Source organism: Macaca thibetana, chromosome 14 (assembly GCF_024542745.1).
Source record: "Macaca thibetana thibetana isolate TM-01 chromosome 14, ASM2454274v1, whole genome shotgun sequence".
NCBI classification, from domain to species: Eukaryota; Metazoa; Chordata; class Mammalia; order Primates; family Cercopithecidae; genus Macaca; species Macaca thibetana.
In genome coordinates, this window is record NC_065591.1 from 66,333,061 (window position 1) to 66,350,387 (window position 17,327).

Genomic DNA, 17,327 nt, shown 5'->3' on the forward strand with positions numbered 1-17,327 from the left:
CAGATTGGAGGAGGGTTCAGTCCCCACCTTTCTTATGTTTCTCCTTCAGGACAATCTTGACAGTGGTGCTGCCTGCCCCCTTGGGTCGGAAGTGGCGAGGGATGAAGCTCAGAGGGGCGCTGAGGCCAGTGGGGGCTGGGGTGCCCGGGCCTCTCTTTCTCCCAGCATCACTGGAACACGGATCCTGAGGATGTCTCTGCAAATAGCAGGAAGGATGAAGGTCACTGACTGAGCGTAGCAGGCCCCAGCTGGGACAGGAACAGCAAGATAGGCTGCAGCAAGAGGCTGCGGGGAGACCCCAGCATGACTTCCCAGAGAAGAGAGGGCAGAGGCCAGAGATAGAAAGATCTGGATGAGGTCTAAGATGTCTTCAGACAGTTCGATCTTTGAAAACTCTCAGAGGATAGTGATTTGGAAATCTGGCCTCCAGGAAGCCTTTCTTGGGCCTTGTCAGACAGAGCCAAGGCCTTGGGGCTGGGGTGGGCAGAGGGTGTTGAGGTCTTGATGTGGCAGACATAATTGATCAGGGAGAACTTCATATTTGAGAAACAGAAGGTGAGCATGCGGTGAGGATGCATGGCAGGCAGTTCTCCTTTGCGGAGATTTAGTTGGTGGCTGGACAAGAGGATGGCCCTCTGAAGACTGCATCAGGCCCCAGAATCCCATGGGACGTGAAGACCAAGAGCAGGCCCCATCCAGACCCAGACAAAGGGTCTCTGAAGCTTAGGCCCCCTTTCCTGAACCCCTGGGATCCAAAACCCCCAGACCCTGTCCCTCCAGACCAGGTCTTGAGAGGGCTGTCAGTGACAGCAACAGGGGTGTGACGAGGACAGCTCAGTTTAGGGAGTGGGCAGCTCCCGGCCACAGGAGAGGAGCAAGTGGGCTTGGGACAGGGACCAGAGCCTATTATCTCCCTAGCTGACCTGGAGCCACACACATTCCTTCCAGAGCCCATTCCTGCCTGGTACAGTCCCTGCATCAGTTCTCTGATGGCCCAGAGCCTGAGCTCACAAGAGCTCGCAGAGTGGAAACTGTCCCAGGCCCCAGCACGGGCTCAGGCACATAGGATACTCCCGGGAGATGTGTGTTGAGTGGAATAAAGGCAAGAAGGAATCAAACAGCTCAGTCTCCTAATGCTTGCTCCAGTCACCCAACCCATCAGTAAGTAGCTGATCGGAGCCTGGAACTCAACCTGGGTGGGTTTCACTTACACACTGCCTCCTAGGAAGAGGACAGGAAGGAAAGTGGAGGGAATGGTGGCTCAGGTCCTGTAGTACCCCAATTCTCAGGTCTCAGGTCCCTACCTGAGAAGGCCTAGCCTAGGTGGGGAGGGCAGCAGGATGAGCTGGCAGAGGAGAAGGGTGTGGTTATGAGCTCAGGCTCCTGGGGAATCTCTGGGAAGGGGAGGCAGCCTCTAGTCTCCCAAAGACCAGGAGACCCAGGCTGAAAGAGCAGGTGGAGTTGTTCATGTGGCAGACATAGCAGAGAGGACCCGTCAGGGACTTGAATCAATGTGTGAGCCCATTCTCTATCTCCTTCCTCTCAGACCAGAGACAGCTGGCCAGCTAAGCCCATCTTAACCTAGAGCAAGCTTGAGAGGGGCCAAGATACAGGTAAGTACAGACAGGCAGGCTCTAAAGAACCAGTACCTCAGGAATTGGGTGGGGAAGGCTGGCCCAAGTTAGAGGCCATTCCCTGGGAGGAAGGTGCCTGAACTAAGGGGAGACACAGGCTGTAGATGGAACAGTGTCAAGGTGCTTCTCTAGAGGAAAATGAGGAAGTTTGGGGCCTGCTGCTGCCCTGCATGGTGACCTCTTCCCTCAGGGCACTCCTTGCCCATCAACCATGATGGGACCCATGATGGGAGGCTAGAGAGAGGGGCTGGAATATAGTGGGGGTTCATGTAGCTGACCCAGGGGACAAACAAGAAATGAAGACAATAACTGGTATTGCTTGCCCCAGAGTCATGAGATTTAGGCCCTGGGTCCCAGCCCCCTGCCCCGCACCCCATCAGTAAGGCTGTGCACTCACCACCCCGTGAAGCGACTGCACACTGTCCTCTTCAGCCGATTGCTCACTTGCCTCATCTGAAAACTCAAAGGGAAGCTGGGTCAGCCTCAGGCTTCCCAGCTTTGCTGGCTAGATAGAGCCCTGAGGCCTCCACCTATAGGCTCTGCCCATTCCCAAGGCCTGCTGTCACATCTGCAGCCCCAGCCCACTAGCTGGCTCCTTTGCCCCAGTGGGGGCTTCTTCCACTTCCCATTACAGCCTCTCTTCATCCTGGTTGGGTTGATGAAGTCCCCTACAACTGGGTTGCTGCCTCAGTTTCCCTGTACTGACCTCCTGGTCACCATTAGGACTGAACTCCTTGAAACAGAGCATCTTGTTTGGTCCTTACTGAAACTCACCTCTCTGGGACACTGGGCCATACCCTTCAGTATCTACCATGGATGGCCCAAAGGCCCAGAGTCCCATCCCTGCAGCCTGCATAGATGCAGTTTCCTGGACAGCCACACTTGAAGTCACCAGGCCTTGGTTTACACTCCCAGGACCCCACACTCCGGCCCCTTGGCCCCTCCAGCCTGAGGACCCTGCCAGTCCCTATTCCCCTGGGAAACCAGCACATAAAGCCGTTTGGAGCCCTGCAGCTTCCTAAACCCGAGTGGACCTCTCTCTCCTTAGCCCTTGCCTCACTCCACAGTCTGGTTCCCACTAGTCATTCTCGCTTCAAAGACCCAGAACATTAGAATTAGACTGTGTTAGAAATCACAGGGCACAACTGAGGCCCAGAGAAGGAAAGCAATTTGTGGAGTTAGTTGGAAGAACCAGGACTAAACTGGAGTCACCTGATCCCTAGTCCAGTGCTCCTTCCAAAACGCCAACATCTGGGGATGCATCCACTGTGGAGCACTCCCCTACCTGAGTGCCACCTCCTCCAGGAGGCTTTCCTTGACCACCCCAGCCTGCAGGGAACAGTCCAACCACTTCATTCTGCTCAAGCCTAGCCCGCCCTTCACTAGCTGATGTGTTGCCTCCCTGTTTTATAAGAGGTTCTACCTGGGTTCTATATGAAAGACATGTTCTGATCCCTGGTGAGCCCAATACTGTGACCAGCAGTGAGGAAGGCAGGATGAGACGTAGTCCTTACCTGTACTAGACCCCTCTCACATGCCACTTATGGTCTTCTCAGCTCATCTGATTGCAGGGACTTTGTCCCCCCATGGCAGGCACTGCAGCGGCAGCCCCCCTGCACAGGCTCCCCAACACTTCCCTCAGGCTCAGCCTCACAGTGTCCCTCCCTCAAGTCCGCAGCTCCAGTCCACATCCCCTGCCCCCACTCCTTACCCCAGCCCACTCCTGCCTGTGCTCCCAGGGCTACTTAGCACCCACCCATGCATGCACAGCAAGGAAGTCCCACGCATGGATGAGTCTTTGGGCTCAGTGGAGAGATAGTTGGTGGCTGGTGGACATATTCTTACTGCTTCCTCTACCACCCCAGACTTTTCTGAGAAGCAGAGACTACTTAGAGCAATAGGTCACTTTTGCTTGGTTAGCAAGCAAAGGCCAGCCCCTGGACATATTCCTGCATTGCTTCTCTCTCCTTACCTGCTTCACTCCGCCTTTCCCTCTTTCCTCCCCCAAGGACTGCAATACAAATAAGTAGCACATCAGCTTCTGCCAGGCTCTGCTTTCTGGGGGGTGCAGGCTAAGCTACTACCCTGGAGGAAAGAGCCGTCTGCTACATGCTGGGTGTCCCCTGCAGTTCCTCATGGCTCTAACAGTCTATGGCTAGGCCCATGGAGTGGAGGGGTGGGTGAGCTCTGCCAGATGGAGGGACAGACTCACCTTTGCAGGCTTGGCAGCAGGAGTCTGGCAGTGGGAGGGGTGCAGGGCAGCCTGGTTCAGGGCAGGTCATGAGGCCGCAGTAGATCTGGCCCTCCTGACAGATAGAGCAAGCCAGCTGGGAAATGAGCTCTGACGAGGGCTAGCCTTGGGGACTAGGGACACCCGCTTCCCTGGGAGCAAATGGCCTTGAGGTCTCTCCTATGGTGGGGAGGGGAAGCAGCAGCATCTCCTGGGCAAGGCCCAGCCAGCTCAGAGGAGGGGGTCCCCCATGCCCTCCCAGCCCCACTTCCAGGACCTGCAGGTAACATCCAGCCTTCAGCTTCCGACTCACTCACAGCCAGTTTGTCCCTAGGTGCTACCTGGTGAGGCGGGAATCTCCCTATCCTACAGATGAGGAGCTGGAGCGGGGCCTGAGCCATCTCAAGTTAGAAAGACAGTTGGGGCCCAGTCTTCAAGCTTTTCCCACTGAAATCAACGTCCTGGGAGGGGGACGGGTAGGTGATACCTGGGCTCGTCTTGCTCTTTACTGAAAGCCCTTGGTCTCCAACTTTGGGATCCAGCCTTGAAAGGCAAGACTGCAGGGGAAGGGACCTGCTGGGGGTCTGGGGCCAGGTGACCTTTGGTGGTCACTTCTTTCCTCCGGGCCTGAGATCCCTCCTCTGTGAAGTGGGGTCACACCCATCTGGGGTGTGAAGATCCAGCGAGGGAATGGTTGTGAAAAGCACAAGGCACAACGTGCCTGGGGGGAAGCGCTGTTGCCTTGAGATCTTTCCCTGTTCCCTTTCCAGAGGGTCTGAGGAGTGAGTGTTCTGGTCCCTCGGGCGAGGCCAGAAGTCACGCCAGTCTCCTATAGTCAGGGATGAGAAGAAAGAAGGGAAGGCCCAACTATCCAGGGAGAATGAACAGAGGAATCCTGGGAATGCTGTCACCACCCACCACCCAGCATTTCTGTCTCCTGCCACAGCCCCTCCTCATCCAGGCCTCATCCTTTCAGGGGAGGCACAGGGAAAGGAACATTGGCTTTGGAGCCAGGTGGCCTTGGGTCTGAATTCTGGTTCTGTCACTTACTAGCTGTGTGATCTCAGGCAAGTCACTTAACTGTTCTGAGCCCCAGTTTCCTCATCTGAAAAACAGAAATAGTGATATCCTTCCCCTAGGGTCATTCGGATACTGTTTATAAACCAGGCATTTCTATGAACCTGGTGACACAATAGACCACTGCAAAAGGCTCACATCCTGCAAAAGGTAATCGCTTACTAGGTTGATTTATAAGTAATCACTCCTCATTATTTGCAGGCTGTTTGCTCTGCAGCACAGAAACTTGAAGATTCAGAGACTCAGACTGATGGGACCCTGTCACTGAAAAGACGGGGAGGCAGGCCCAAAAGAAGTGACTTGTTCGAGGTTACACAGGGAACTGGGACAGTGCTGGAACTCAAACACAGGTTTCTGATACCTCGTCTGGAGAGAACATTAATGATCATTTGGTCAGACTCCCTTACGCACTCAGAGGCCCGAGTGTGGTGATCAGGTAGTAAGGAAATCGGGAGGGCAGGGGCTTCTCCTGCCAATTCATGGATGAGTTGCCAAGCCAAGGGTTAAAAATGACATGCTGAAAGTCACCTGCAAACCTATAGGAAGGCCATGCCTAGTCCGCAGTTCCCTTACAAGGAGGAGGCTGAAGACTTTCTAGAGGAGGCCCTGCGTAGCTTCAGTCTCTGTCCCATGATAACACTGCGAGTCAGCCCTGCCTGCCCCGAGGTCCAGCTCTAACAATAGGCAGGAGGAGTTTAAGTAGCTTCAGATTAATTTCCATTTACTACAGATGATCTGGCCCTGTCTCTGTCCCCCAGGACTGATAACTGATCATTTGCGTATTCATTCTCTCATTCAACAATCATGACAGATGTCTCCTGTGCTTTAGGTCCTGGACTGACAGCAGAGGATAAAGAAATGAAACACATATGTTTCCTCCCCTCAAGGAATGCAGCATCTACTGGGGGAAACAGAAGGCTCAGGAAGGTGTGGAAGCTCACCGAATGGTCACCTGACCCAGCTAGGGACAGGACATTCCAAACCCCAGATGTTCCCTTTCCCCTGAGCCCATTCATTTTGCTTTGGCCAGGAGGGACAATCCCCCAGTCTGCAGTCCAGGCTACTGTGTTCTTTGCAGGCCCAGAGCGCTGGCCTGTGCTGAAGGGAAGGCAGGAGTTCTTACGGTGCAGCTGCAGAGGACACACTGGTTGGGCAGGCGGGAGGGGAACAGCTCATGGGCACTGAAGATCTCTCCGTGTTGGTACATGGTCCCATTGTGCTGGCAGGACTTTGGTGGGGCCCGGAGCCCAGAAGGAGTGTGAGGTTCTGTAGTTGGGGAGGGGCAGGAGGAAGATTAAAATGAGGTTTCATGTGAATCTAAAAACCTTTGCTGAAATTAACGAGGCCACTTTTCTGAAGACTTTGCATTTGACCCCAACTTGAAATTTAAACCAAGCTCTGGCCTGGGCCTTGCCAGCCATTCCCCATATCAGCTAAGAGGTCCCTCTGATACCTACATCTGACTGTGTCCCTCCCTCCCATGACCCCTACCACAGCCCTCTGGCCCCCTCAGTGTCTGAGCCAGCCCCAGTGAGAGCAAGAAGGTAAAGCCGGCAGCCTCAGCTTCCACTCAGTGGTGCCAAGTTAGTGGGGCTCCATAAGCTCCATGAGGGCTCATGGAGCACTTCTCAGTGCCAGGCACTGTTCTAGGTGCTGGGGATATAGCAGTGAGCAAAAGAGTCCCTGCCCTCACAGGGTTACATTCTAGTGGCACCAGCTGGGATGATTGTCCCTGTGCTTGTGTAAATTCCTGTCATTCACTGGCCCCCAGAGTCCCCCTCCCCATCACCTGCCCATCAGTCCATCCTTATCCTGCCAGGTGGAGGGGTAAGCCTCTGGTCCCGAGAGAACCCACTCATTCATTCAAGACCCCTTTACTAAGCACTCCTCTATTCCAGGCACCATGCTAGGTATTGGGAATGGAGCAATGAGTAAGATTCAGCCCTTGCCATCAAGAAACTGAAACTCAAAAATTAGGGGTATGGTGGCTCACACCTGTAATCCTAGCACTTTGGGAGGCCGAGGTGAGAGGATCACTTGACTCTAGGAGTTCGAGACTGGCCTGGGCAACATGGTGAGACCCTATCTCTACAAAAAAAAAGAGAGATTTTTAATTCTTTTTTCTTTTTTTCTTTCTTTCTTTGAGACAAGGTCTCTCTCTGTCACCAGGCTGGAGTGCAGTGGCATGATCTTGGCTCACTGCAATCTCTGCCTCCCAGGTTGAAGCGATTCTCCTGCCTCAGCCTCCCAAGTAGCTGGGACTACAGTCGCCCGCCACCACACCCAGCTAATTGTTTTGTATTTTTAGTAGAGATGGGGTTTCACCATGTTGGCCAGGATGGTCTCAATCTCTTGACCTTGTGATCCACCCACCTCAGTCTCCCAAAGTGCTGGGATTACAGGCGCGAGCCATCGCACCCGGCCAAATTTTTTTTTAATTTTAAAAAAAGAAGTTTGAAATCTAATTAGGCAGAAAGACAAGCCACAAGCAATGATGCTGTAGCAGGTAAGGGCTAGGGTGGGTAGAAGCACAGAAGTTGTGACAGCAGAGAAGAGGAGCCTCTAACTCAGCCAGGGAGGAGTGGCCAGGGAAGACTTCCTGAAGGGCCAGTGGCAAGCAGAATCTTGAACTGTGGAGCCAAGCAGGCAGAGGAGCAGGGGATGGAAAGAGAGAGGGAGTGAAGAGCATTTCAGCAACAAGAGGCCTGGGCCAAGCACAAGGGGAAACCCAAAGTCAGCAAGGAGAGCTGAGGCCCCCTGGAGTCAGCATCAGACATGAGGACACTCCTTCACTGTGCAGGATGAAGCTGAGAGCCACTGTTCCCCTCGGGAACCCGCAGCCAGGAATCTCTATGACCCGTATCAGGGCCACGAGTCAGATCCCTACTGGGCTCCCCGCTGGAAAATGAGCCCCACTCCATACCAGCTCACCAGGAAAGCCTTGATTCCAGAGCCCGGACCCGAGACCAGAATCTGAAGCCTCTTCTTCACCACTTTCTTGATGCTTCTAAACATCAGTTTTCCTCTCAACCTCCCCTCCCACCTCCAAGTTGGCCTCCGCTCTGACTGCCCCTCACTGGACACTTGCTTTTGCCAGTTTCTTCCCAGACCACCTCTCCTTTCTCTGACCTCTTCTTCCTGGAATCTCATTCTCAGAGGCTTAGAATCTTAAAATCATGGAATCATAGACATTGAGCATCAGGACACACAGAGTCCCTGAATCTCAGCAGTGCGAGGAATCTCAGAGAACAGGGCCTGACTCCTTTAGTCCTTCTCAGCCCCCCAGTGGTAATTCTAGGGTCTCCCCATAGGACCTTCAATCCCAAGATCACTCACCTTCACTTCCCAGACTGCGCCCATACCCTCCAGCTCTGGCAGGCCCGAGAGAGACAAGAGCCCAAGTGTGCCAGTCAGCAGGCCAAGCAAGGCCCTGTTTCCTGCAGCTACTTTCTGCATGTCCTCCCTCCCCTGCCATGCACACCTACTTAAGGACACGAAGTCTCTGCTACCCCAGCACTGCCTGCAGATCTGGGATATTTCCTCCCTTGAGCACCTTTGTGTGTCTACACCTCTGATGGGTAGAGACTGCCCCTCTCCTTGCAGAGTTCTCCCTCAGCTAGAGGGCTACACTGGGAGTAGGAGAAAGGTCAGTGGACAATGGGGAGGAGCATGGCTACTTACCCACACACCTGGGACAGCACTGCTGTGGCTCTGTCACAGGCTGGGGGCAGTGGACAGGCGGACAGTGGAGGCGGTAACAACTCACATGGGCGCTCTGAAGGGGACACAAGGGTCAGCCCTGGTTCAAAGAACCATCATCTTCCACCTGTACCTGTCCTTTCCCAAAACTTCCACCCCAACTGCAGAAGTCTGTACTTGTAGTAAGCCTGTGATTGGACTGAAAACAATGAACTCAAGTGTGCCCAGTCCTTCCCCGTTCCTGCCCACCAAGGGGATCTCACTTGGCCCACACATCCATGTGCCTCCTCTACCCTGGAGGAGGTCAGACCTGTTCATGGACTTGCTCAAACACTGTGTCCCCTTCACAGAGAAAGACAAGGAAAAGCCTAGAGTTGTTTGACATTGATCTTGATGCTTTGACTGCACTATTTTAACTCTGGGGCTTGGTCCTTTTAACCCTGGGCCTGAGCCTTGTGGTCAAGAAAGGAACAAAACATGAGGACACGTGACCGGGACGGGGTGTGAGACGAAAAACCTGATGTAGAGAAGATGGATGGCTTTATAATCCAGCCCCTAAATCTCTGGGAGGTTTGGGTAATCCTGCACAAAGCCTTTGGAGTTGGCACCACCGAAGGAGAGGCCTGAAGTTCCTTCTCTTTTTCAAGTATAGCAAGTGAGAGAACTGGGCAGGGGAATGTGCGCAGAGAGAGACAAGCAGAAACTGACGGATAGTGGCCACCACGCCTCGTGGGGGTCTTCCCAGCTCTCCAGGCGGTTTTTCTTTGGCCCCTCAGCCTTCCCGCACCTTGTTCTTCACTCTGTTACAAGGGTCACTCTGCTGTATTGTGATGAACCATTTACACCTGTGTCACCAATTCAACCACGAATTCCAAAGAATAGTAGGCATAGGGCCTTGCTCCAAGTTAGTGGCTGCTGGAGTCTGAATGAATACATGAGTGAGTGAATAAATGAGAGTAAGGAAAGGAGGGGTCGATGGTCCTCTCCTAGATGAATGGAGCCTGCTTTGTTCACGATTCTGAGGTTGGCAAAGTTTGTTTCTAGCCCCACTTCTCCCCCTGGTTCCTTCCCCCTGCCCTCTCCCTGGACCTGAGTTCCCCGATAGCACTTCAGAGGCAGCCTCTTGCCCCATGGAAGGCCCTTGAATGGCCCTATGCCTTCTGGGATCACTGCTTCCCAAGATGGCCAGAGGTAATTGCAAGGACTAGTCAGTGCTAAGGGGCATCCCAGAGTCCACAGAATTGGGCTAAGCTCTAATAGGGGCCTTCTAGAGTCCCAACACACATGGGGGATTAATAAATGTCTAGAGGATAAACTAGACGCTAGACATCTGAGGCTCCCAGATGAGAAACTAGGATGGAGTGCAAGGGACTGTGTGACCTGAAGAGTTAGAATCGGTCTCTTGATTCTGGCCTTGGAGGAGCCAAGGATGGTGATTATTATTAGCACCACGAAGCAGGAAATAGGATGGAGACAGGTTAGTGGTGAAAGGGCAGGTAAGGCACGTGGAAAAGCCCTTTGCAGTTACAGGGAACCTCTCAGGAAGTCATAGCCTCCATTTATTGAGTGGCTACTGAGGTAGGGCCTTTACGTTATATAAAAATCATCCCACTTTATATTCTCAACACCCCTAGAGGTAGGTACCATAGTATTAGTCACACTTTTTAAATGAGAAAAGAGCCTTGAAAGGTTAAGTTGCCTAAGATCACACAGCAGGTAAAAACTATCACCAGGGCCCGTGCACTTTCCACAATGCTGAGCTGCCTCTAGTGGGTAGGTGTGGACTCATTCATACTCAATATTTGCTGCAGGTCTACTGGGTGCCAGGCCCTCTTCTGAGCACTAGGAATGTAGCAGTGAGTGGGACCAACAAGGTTTCTGCCCTCCCGGAGCTCACATCCTAGCAGTGAAAGATAGACTATTAAAGAAGTAAGCAAGGGCCGGGCACAGTGGCTCATGCCTATAATCCCAGCACTTTGGGAGGCTGAGGTGGGAGGATCACTTAAGGTCAGGAGTTCGAGACCAGCCTGGCCAACAGGGCAAAACCTTGTCTCTACTAAAAATACAAAAATTAGCCAGGCAGTAGTAGCCCACCTGTAATCCCAGCTACTTGGGAGGCTGAGGCAGAAGTATTGCTTAAACCCGGGAGTGGAGGTTACAGTGAGCTGAGATTATGCCATGGCACTCTAGCCTGGGTGACAGAGTGAGAATCCATCTCAAAAAAAAAAAAAAAAAAAAGAAAGAAAAAAGTAAACAAGTAGGAACAAGAAGATTTCAGATGTTAAATTTATGATATATAATAAAATAGAGGACGTGGTATGGTGGCTCTCACCTGTAATCCCAGCACTTTGGGATGCCAAGGTGGGCAGATAGCTTGAGGTCAGGTGTTTGAGACCAGCTGGACAACATGGTAAAACCCCGTCTCTACTAAAAATATGAAAATTAGCCTGGCGTGGTGGTGCGTGCCTATAATCCCAGCTACTCAGAAGGTTGAGGCATGAGAATCACTTGAACTTGGGAGGCAGAGTTTGTAGTGAGCTGAGATCGTGCCACTGTACTAGCCTGGGTGACAGAGTGAGACTCTGTCTCAAAATCAATCAATCAATCAATAATAAATAAATAAATAGAGGAATATTATTTAATTAATAGGGGTAGACTCTGTTAGAAACAGCTGTCAGGGAAGGCCTTATAAGGAGGTAACATTTGTGTTATGAACTGGGAGATCAGAAGGAACTGTTCGTGAGAAGATCTGAGGGAAGAACATTCCAAGTGGAGGAAATAAGTTGGAATGAAGCTCAAGTGTTGGAAAAACTGACAGAGGTCAGTGTGGCTGCAGCAGAGGGAGCAGGTATGAAATGAAATTGGAGAATAAGGCCAGGCGCGGTGGCTCATGCCTGTAATCCCAGCACTTTGGGAGGCCGAGGCGGGCAGATCATGAGGTCAAGAGATGGCAATCATCCTGGCCAAGGTGGTGAAACTCTGTCTGTACTAAAAATACAAAAATTTGCTAGGCGTGGCAGCGGGTGCTTGTAGTCCCAGCTACTCAGGAGGCTGAGGCAGGAGAATCACTCGAACCTGGGAGGCGGAGGTTGCAGTGAGCCGAGATTGCTCCACTGCACTCCAGCCTGGTAGCCTGGTGACAGAGCATGACTCCATCTCAAAAAAAGAAAAGAAAAGAAAAGAAAAGAAAAGAAATTGGAGAATAAGACAGAAGCAGAGCCCTCAGCAGGGAATTTGAATTTTACTTTAGGTCCAACGAAAAGCTATTGGAGGTTTTTTGTTTTCTTTTCTCTCCTTTTTTCCCTAAATCAGAACATGACAATCAGCACACAGTCTCTGCATGCCTGTCAATGAGTTCATCATCTGTTACTGGAGGGTTTTAAGAGCGGAATGACATGATCAGTTTCATGCTGAGAAAAGACCATTCTCACAGGGCACGGTGGCTCACTCCTGTAATCCCAGCACTTTGGGAGGCTGAGTGAGGCGGGTGGATTTCTTGAGCTGAGGAGTTTGAGACCAGCCTGGGCAACCTGGTAAAATCCTGTCTCTACAAAAAATACAAAAATTAGCTGGGCATGGTGGCATGCACCTGTGGTCTTAGCTACTCAGGTGGCTGAGGTGGGAGCATTGCCTCAGCCTGGGAAGTCAAGGCTGCAGTGAGCTGAGATCGCACCACTGCACTCCAGCCTGGGTACCAGAGTGAGACCCTGTCTCAAAAAAAAAAAAAAAAAAAAAAAAAAAAAAAAAAAAAAAGACCATTCTCCCTGCCACATGGAGGATGGATTTAGAGGGGGAAACAGGAAGACCCATTAGGAGACTTGTGTGGCAGCCCAGGAAAGAGATGACAGATGATGGTGGCTTGGATTACGGGGAGCAGTGATGGTGGAGAGAAGTGGAGGGATTGAGGGTATATTTTGCAGATAACAGCACAAGTCCTCTGGGTTGAGGAAACTGTATGTGAACTCTGGGAAAGGAGAAATGAATTAACTCCAATGGCTCAAAAAACTTGGACTTTGTCAACTGGACCACATGATATGTCTGGAATTTTCTGTTATGATTTCCTTTCTGTTCTCTGGCTATATTTCATAAAGTCCTTCTTGAAAAGGCTGATTGGCCTCAGATGTGCCAAGGCAAATTGAGGGGAGGCAGTGATGATGGGGGTTGTGTCCCCATTTCTACTTGGGGCCAAGACGGTAGAAGCAGTGGTGAGTCGGGGGAAAGACCCCAGGAGGAGTGGGACCCCAGTGTCAAAGTCAGGAGGGGGCTAAGCCACCCCTCCGCCACCCCACAGGATCGCCTCCAGAGCTCTTTCTGCTCCCACCCCAGAGGGTTCTGTTTTAACAAGGGAGACTCTTAGAGGCCTTCCGCATTCCTCTCTTGGCTCTGTGCAGGGAAAGAGAGGGGCTGGGAGGCTGGCTCGGGCTAGGAGCTAGCTACCCCTCCCTCCAAGCACCAACACCCAGACAAAGAAAGCTGGGGACATCCACACTGGGTTCCAGGCAGCTGAGCTAAAACCAAGGGTTTTTCAAGCCTTCTAAGCCGCTTCCTCCTCTTCTACTCCTCCAATCTCATATCTTGCTTGAGAATTCTGGACCACATGGGGGTCTCATTCATTCTACACAGTTGATTTTGCAAGGCCCTGTGGAGGTGCTGGATTGTTATGGGGTACGGTGGGGTGGGAGGAGATGGAAAACAAAGACATGGTCTCTACCTCAGGTGGTTCAGCCTTTGGCAAGGAATCATGCCAGGTATGAGTGAGAGCCCAGCAAGTCCTAGTCTCAGAGGTTCAGTCTAGGAGGGGCAGTAACTATGCTGCCTGGTCAACAGTGATAGGAGAAAGGGGCAGAGAAACTTCTGTAGGATCCCAGAAGAAGCAAATTCTTCCAGGTGGAGGTCATTTTCCCATTTGGGCAAATCCCTGAGGAATAAGTAATTGGGCTAGTGGAGGTGGGGGACACATCCTAAGGCAGGGCCGAAGTGGCTGGAGGAAATAGTACATGAAAAGGAGGGAATGGAAGATAAGGTCAAAAAGGCTCTGTCTTGGGCTGCATGGGAGGCAGGGAGACTGGCACCACTATGAGGTGGAAAGAAAGCTGGAATGTGAGATGGGAGACCAGGGTCCTCATCCCAACCCAGCCACTAATGTTTGTGTGACTTATCTTTGGGAGGTACACAGTAGCCATCTAATCCTATATATTGAGTACTCAGTAGTGAAATGGCTTTTCCCGAGTCCCTCAGCTGCTGCTGACAGCACAGTTCTAGAAGGCCTGGTCCTCCCTCTGGGGTGACTTCTCTGGAGGGTTCTCAGATATCCCCGACACAGGTGGCAAGGTGACCAGAGGAACCTACCTCCGAGCAGGTACAGCGCAGGCAGTACATCAGGCCTTGTGGCTCCAAGTAGGGGTGCCAGCTCTCGCCAGGGGAGTATCTCTTTCCATGGAAAAGGCAGAACATGTCTGGGCCTGGCAAACCGACCAGTGCCATGTTAGTCCCAGGAGGCTCCAGCCCAAAGACCCTGTCTCATTTCTCCTTCTTTCTAGCTCTAGAAGAGATGTCATCTGGGCCACTCAGGCAAAAGAGAATCTGCTGGACAACTGGGCGTGCTCTCCTAGGCAGGGGGCCAGAAGGTCTGAGTTTGAATCTCAGCTTGACCACACACTTACTGTGAGACACTGGGCATGCCACTGTCTCTGAACCTTAATGCTTATCTCACAGGGCAGTTAGGGAATCAAGCACTGAAATGCTGTACAGATTTATATCATGGTAACATTAATTATTATGATTAGATGAATGAGGCCCAGAGAGGGTAAGTTACACCTGAGGGCCACACAGCAAGTCAGTCACCGGGCAGAGATGGCAGCATCAGTCTCCTGACTCAGTCCCACGTTCCTCTGCCCTCACAGTCACGCTTGTTTCCTTTTTATTTGTCCCATTTGGCTTATTTAGTACATCACCACACCCTTCCCTCCCTTCCCACCCCTCTTTCCTCTCTCATCCCGCTCCCCTATACACACACACACACACACACACACACACACACACGCACGTGTACACATATTCTCTGGGTCCTGTAGCCTACCTTTTGAACAAAGCCCTCCTGGTGTGACGATCACCAGGCACCTGTGTAGAGGAGGGTTGGCAGGGATGGGGCCCAAGGCCATGGTGCTGGGAGCTTCCTTGCTTTCACACTTTTCTATGTCCTTATATTTTGGTGAGCCATGATGGAAAGGTTGTAGGAAACTGACTTTCAAGTATCTTTAAAAATGGTCGTTGCTACTACTGTGATTTGTGATTGGCACATCAATGGACTTTTTTGCAATCGTACATCAGTTGTCAATATCTGGATGAATGCTTCTAAGAATTACTAAAATCATTTGTTCCATGGGTTGGCTATCTCTCCTACAATCCTGCATTCCTGAAACCTCTGCCTCTCTCACCTCTCGTAACCTATTGATCTACTCCTGCTCCCACATCCTACCCACTTATCCCCAGCCCTGGGTTAGACTGCCCAGCCCAGCACTGCAGCCTTGTGCCCCGCCCCTCTGCCTCCCACCCTATCCTCGCCAACCCTCCTCTACACAGGTACCTGGTGATCTTCACGCCAGCAGGGAAAAACATTCCATTGCCTGAGCTCTTTTCAGGAGGAACTGGGAGGCCCAGCACAAGCTAAGTGCCAGTAAAGGTTTGTTGAATTAAACGAGATTGAAATATGGAGAAGGGAACCAACATTTATTGACTATCTTCTCTTTGCCGAACTCCTTACAGAAGTTAGTTATCTCATTAACATGGTTGTTTTGACCATTAAATTAGATAACGCTTGTAAAGTGCTTACCCAGTCCGGTTTCTGACCCTTAGTTGAATGCTATTATTATGATAATTGTGGTAACAATCACAAAGCCACTGCAAAATGGACATTGTCATCTTCCGGAATAGATGACAGTATCCGTCTTGCAGTGGCTTTGTGACTGTTACCACAATTATGAGAAGGCTCACAGAGGCTATGCCACTTGCCTAAAGTCCTCCGCTAGGATTTCAACCCAGGACTCTTAACTCCAAAGCAGAGCTCCTTTCTCTTCAACTCATCTCCTATGGCTTTTTACCCAATTCCAGGGCCTAAAGGCTCAACTGCCTTCTCTCTCTGCCCCACCGGCCACCATCCCCAACTCCCTAGCTTATTCTTTTAGTCCCCTGTTGGTCTAAAATGGAGAAGTTGCCTCTCATGCCTCCTCCTCATTTTCCAGAGTCAAGCATCTTGGAAACATGGGTTCTCACACTTCCTAAATCACATTCTCTTAGACTTTGAAACAGAATTGCAGAGCATTGAAAGCAGTAATGAGTTCGGTGGGGTGAGCGGAGAGCTCACATTCAGTGCAGGAATTCCCTCTCAGCACTGGGGGCTGGGCTGGCGTGCAGCCCCTGCCTGACACACACCTTCAGGGAACAGGAGCTCATGGGCCATTCCTAACCATTAGAAGGTTTTCTTTGTAAGGAGCTGGAGTTGGCCTCTCTCTGGTTCCTCACATTGCTCCTACTCTGCCCTCTTGGGCCTCCTAGAACAAAGATTTGAGACTGCTGTCACGATGCCTTCAGTCTGTGCTTTGAGGGTCGCTGAGAGTAGGAACACATGACTTAGTTCCCTCGCCATTCCCTTCCCAGCTCCCCAAAGTGGAGCTCACATTCCCAGCAAGCCAGCAAGGCCCGGCTGGCCCGTATCAAATGAGCTGTGTTTATCTCTCAGCCTCCACTGGCAGAGAGGGTGGGACACAGGCCCAGCTGGGGTGCTGGTCAGAGCCAGCCCAACTCTCCAAGGAGTGAATAATGTCTTTCTTCCTCAGTCCCCTCCTCCCACCAGGGAGGGGGCGATTGCAACACTGCCACCACCTTAGGTCTCAGCCTGTTGCTGAAGAAACCCTGTCTTACCTTCCTTGGGGCGGCCCTGGAGCCCAGGCCTCTGTGCCAGTTGGCACCCCCTTCACCTCACCGCCTGCTCAGAGCATGAAGACAGAAAGAGTGTCTCAGCTAATGCCCAGGCAGAAGGCCCCTTCCCCCCACCGATAGACCTGGCAGAGGCTGAGAATGTGGGGGGCCTGGCAGGAGGCCTCCAGTGGCCACAATCCCCACCCCACCATACCCTAGAAGGTGACAGGCACAAGGAAGGGTGGCATGGCCTGGAGCTTTCTCAAGTGAGATGAGTGCCCACGGCCATGCCAAAACCAAGCAGGAGGAAGAACTGCCAGGCGGCGACAGGCCGCCTCAGTTTCTGCAGTGCTGGCACTAGCCCCAGCCCTTGAACATGGCCGGTGGAAACAGTTTTAGTTCTTTAAGCCACAACTTCACTGTGTGACATTCAGAGACTCATCCTCCTTTCTCTGAGCCTCAGTTTCCCATCTGCAAAATAAGAGAAGGGGGTAAGCTATGATCTTGAAAGATTTTCTGCATAGTTTATGAATCCATGATTTCAACATTTGAAGACTCCAAAATTCTAGGATTCTAAGATTCAGGATTTTGAGAATTCCATGTTTCTAAGAACCTATATTTCCTTAGAATACAAAGCTTCTAGAATTGTCCAATGTTGTGGTTCTAAGATTTGATCATTGCAAGATTCTATGATTCTTGGATGTGTTGATGGTCTCATACATCCTAGGCTCTCAGAACCTCCAAAGTCAGTTAGGATGAAGTTCAGGGAA

The 17,327-nt window shown here is 51.6% G+C and overlaps 2 protein-coding genes and 1 non-coding gene across 6 annotated transcripts in view; 1 reads left to right on the forward strand and 2 right to left on the reverse strand.

Annotated features, from left to right (window-relative positions):
- Positions 1-17,327, forward strand: part of RPS3 (ribosomal protein S3) — a 735,956-nt gene that overhangs the window by 24,737 nt on the left and 693,892 nt on the right. The window contains exon 1 of one of the 2 annotated variants that reach the window (XM_050756433.1): positions 12,798-12,801. The exons of the other annotated variant lie outside the window; for it this stretch is intronic. The gene's annotated coding sequence lies outside the window, so the exon portion shown is untranslated. Of the gene's footprint in view, positions 1-12,797; positions 12,802-17,327 lie in introns of those variants that run through there. 2 annotated transcript variants of the gene reach the window in all.
- The window catches only part of CHRDL2 (chordin like 2), a 34,769-nt gene that overhangs the window by 8,008 nt on the left and 9,434 nt on the right, over positions 1-17,327 (reverse strand). For all 3 annotated transcript variants that reach the window (XM_050756232.1, XM_050756231.1, XM_050756233.1), the window contains exons 2-7: positions 13,990-14,102; positions 8,623-8,716; positions 6,065-6,207; positions 3,847-3,940; positions 2,032-2,087; positions 28-196 (exon numbers count right to left, since the gene is read on the reverse strand). In XM_050756232.1, coding sequence (XP_050612189.1) covers positions 28-196; positions 2,032-2,087; positions 3,847-3,940; positions 6,065-6,207; positions 8,623-8,716; positions 13,990-14,102 — 669 coding nt within the window. The remainder of the gene's footprint in view (positions 1-27; positions 197-2,031; positions 2,088-3,846; positions 3,941-6,064; positions 6,208-8,622; positions 8,717-13,989; positions 14,103-17,327) is intronic.
- On the reverse strand, positions 11,946-12,008 carry LOC126936702 (small nucleolar RNA SNORD43). The gene has a single exon (XR_007719522.1). It is a non-coding gene; the product is annotated as a small nucleolar RNA SNORD43 (small nucleolar RNA).